This window comes from Microtus ochrogaster, chromosome 8 (genome assembly GCF_000317375.1).
Source record: "Microtus ochrogaster isolate Prairie Vole_2 chromosome 8, MicOch1.0, whole genome shotgun sequence".
Taxonomy (NCBI): Eukaryota; Metazoa; Chordata; class Mammalia; order Rodentia; family Cricetidae; genus Microtus; species Microtus ochrogaster.
Window position 1 is genome coordinate 82,399,676 of NC_022015.1, and position 1,679 is coordinate 82,401,354.

At 42.2% G+C, this 1,679-nt stretch overlaps 1 protein-coding gene across 4 annotated transcripts in view; it reads right to left on the reverse strand.

Annotated features, from left to right (window-relative positions):
* Positions 1-1,679, reverse strand: part of Gpam (glycerol-3-phosphate acyltransferase, mitochondrial) — a 61,694-nt gene that overhangs the window by 27,517 nt on the left and 32,498 nt on the right. For all 4 annotated transcript variants that reach the window (XM_013348172.2, XM_013348173.2, XM_013348171.2 and 1 more), the window contains exon 4: positions 1,308-1,430. In XM_013348172.2, coding sequence (XP_013203626.1) covers positions 1,308-1,430 — 123 coding nt within the window. The remainder of the gene's footprint in view (positions 1-1,307; positions 1,431-1,679) is intronic.

Here is a 1,679-nt window from a genome sequence, read left to right on the forward strand (position 1 = left end):
CAGTGTATCTTCCACAACCTGAGCATTCAATCTCAGACATTTCCACTCTGTACAGCAGCTGAGCACCTCACGGCCACCTAACAGTGTATCTTCCAGTCTTTCTCCTGACGGGAGATCTTGAAAAGATAGTCTACCCCTTTAACAATGTGAGAAAACAGTAAAAGTCCAAAAATAAATGCAAAGGAAAACGTGTCAACAAGATGTAAAGATTACTGCAATGAAATCCCTTTATCAAAAACGGGGGTTTCAAAGACTAGATGTCACATATCAAGAACTAGAAAAAAAGTACTAACAGATTATTTTAAATGAGCATGGAAGAAAGTCAAGATGAATGTAATTCCATCCATTACTACCTTGACACAAAAAGCAACAGCCTGTTACAATATATCCAGTCAACCCCAGGCCATAGTGTCACCACCAATAGCTCTGGCTGACAACACACTGTAGCCCTGCAGTTGCACTACTGTTTGGTGTAGAACTGTAGTTAAGGTATTACCTTGCATTCAAAATTAGAATTAGGTGAGAGGTCAGTCTAAAAAGAAAACCCACCTGGCCTTCTATTTAAATCTTTGTTTCCACTGCCCTCTAAATGCGAATTGGCCTCACTCCTGGACTGGCAATCTTCATGCCTTCAGTGGTAGCGAATTCCTGCGTTACGGCACTTACAGTTTGCAAGGCACATCTCTAACAAGCCATTCTTGAGCAGACCTCAACACTGAACAGGAACCGCAAAGGCTCTGCCTAAATCTCACCAATGTTAATAAAGCCCTCTATGCAAGCAGAGCTGAGCCTTCTGCCCAGTCAGCCTCCAGTGGAGAACGCAGCCAGCACAGCCAGCCATTCACACGAGTTACTACCACTCTCTGTAAACAGCTTCTGAGTCCTAAACATTTGGTCCACCCCAAGAACAGCTTGATAACTAATACGACCTTTCAAAACATAACTCTCACCTTAGAGCAGTAGGGAAAAAGATCCTATGGTTGCTAACTCATCCCTGCACCAACGCCATCAGCAGCTCACCTTTCACCCAGTCGGCTCTTCTCATTTCTCAACAAAATAACAAAAACCAAGAGCATTCTTGGGGCTAAAAGTCAACACCTACCAGGTACTGAGCACGCCATCAACTCTATGAATGTTAATTCAAAATAAAATCTACTCTCCCCCTAACAGAATTACTGAATAAATGAAATAACTCCATTTCTTTACTGGAAATGCTTGAATTGGTTCTGCAGGAGTCAAAACCAGTCAGACCAAAAACCAAAATCCACAAAACTGAAGCCCTCTGTGGTGAGCAGGAGCATTCTTACCCAGCTCTGGGGCGTGCAGGAGTAGCAGCACCTTCCCACAAAGGGCCTCTTCCGGCTCATGAGACTCTCCTTCCATTTTAATGTCGCAGATCTGAAGAACGTAGGTTTGAACCCACAGTCACCCTGATAAGTATAAGAGAGAAATTATGTCTAAATGGCAAGAGGCTTGTTCTCATCTGCTTGGTCTCTAAAATTAAGATATTTCAAATAAAAGAGAAAATTATGCTGTCTCTTTGGGCAGCATAATTACATGGGCCTTGAGTGTTTTCATGTAAAGTACCTTGTTCCACAATCATTTGGGAAAAGTTTGTCAATAAGAAAAGGTTGGTTTCTTAAAACTATAGTTTGTAACAGTTGTTGCATGCTCAATGC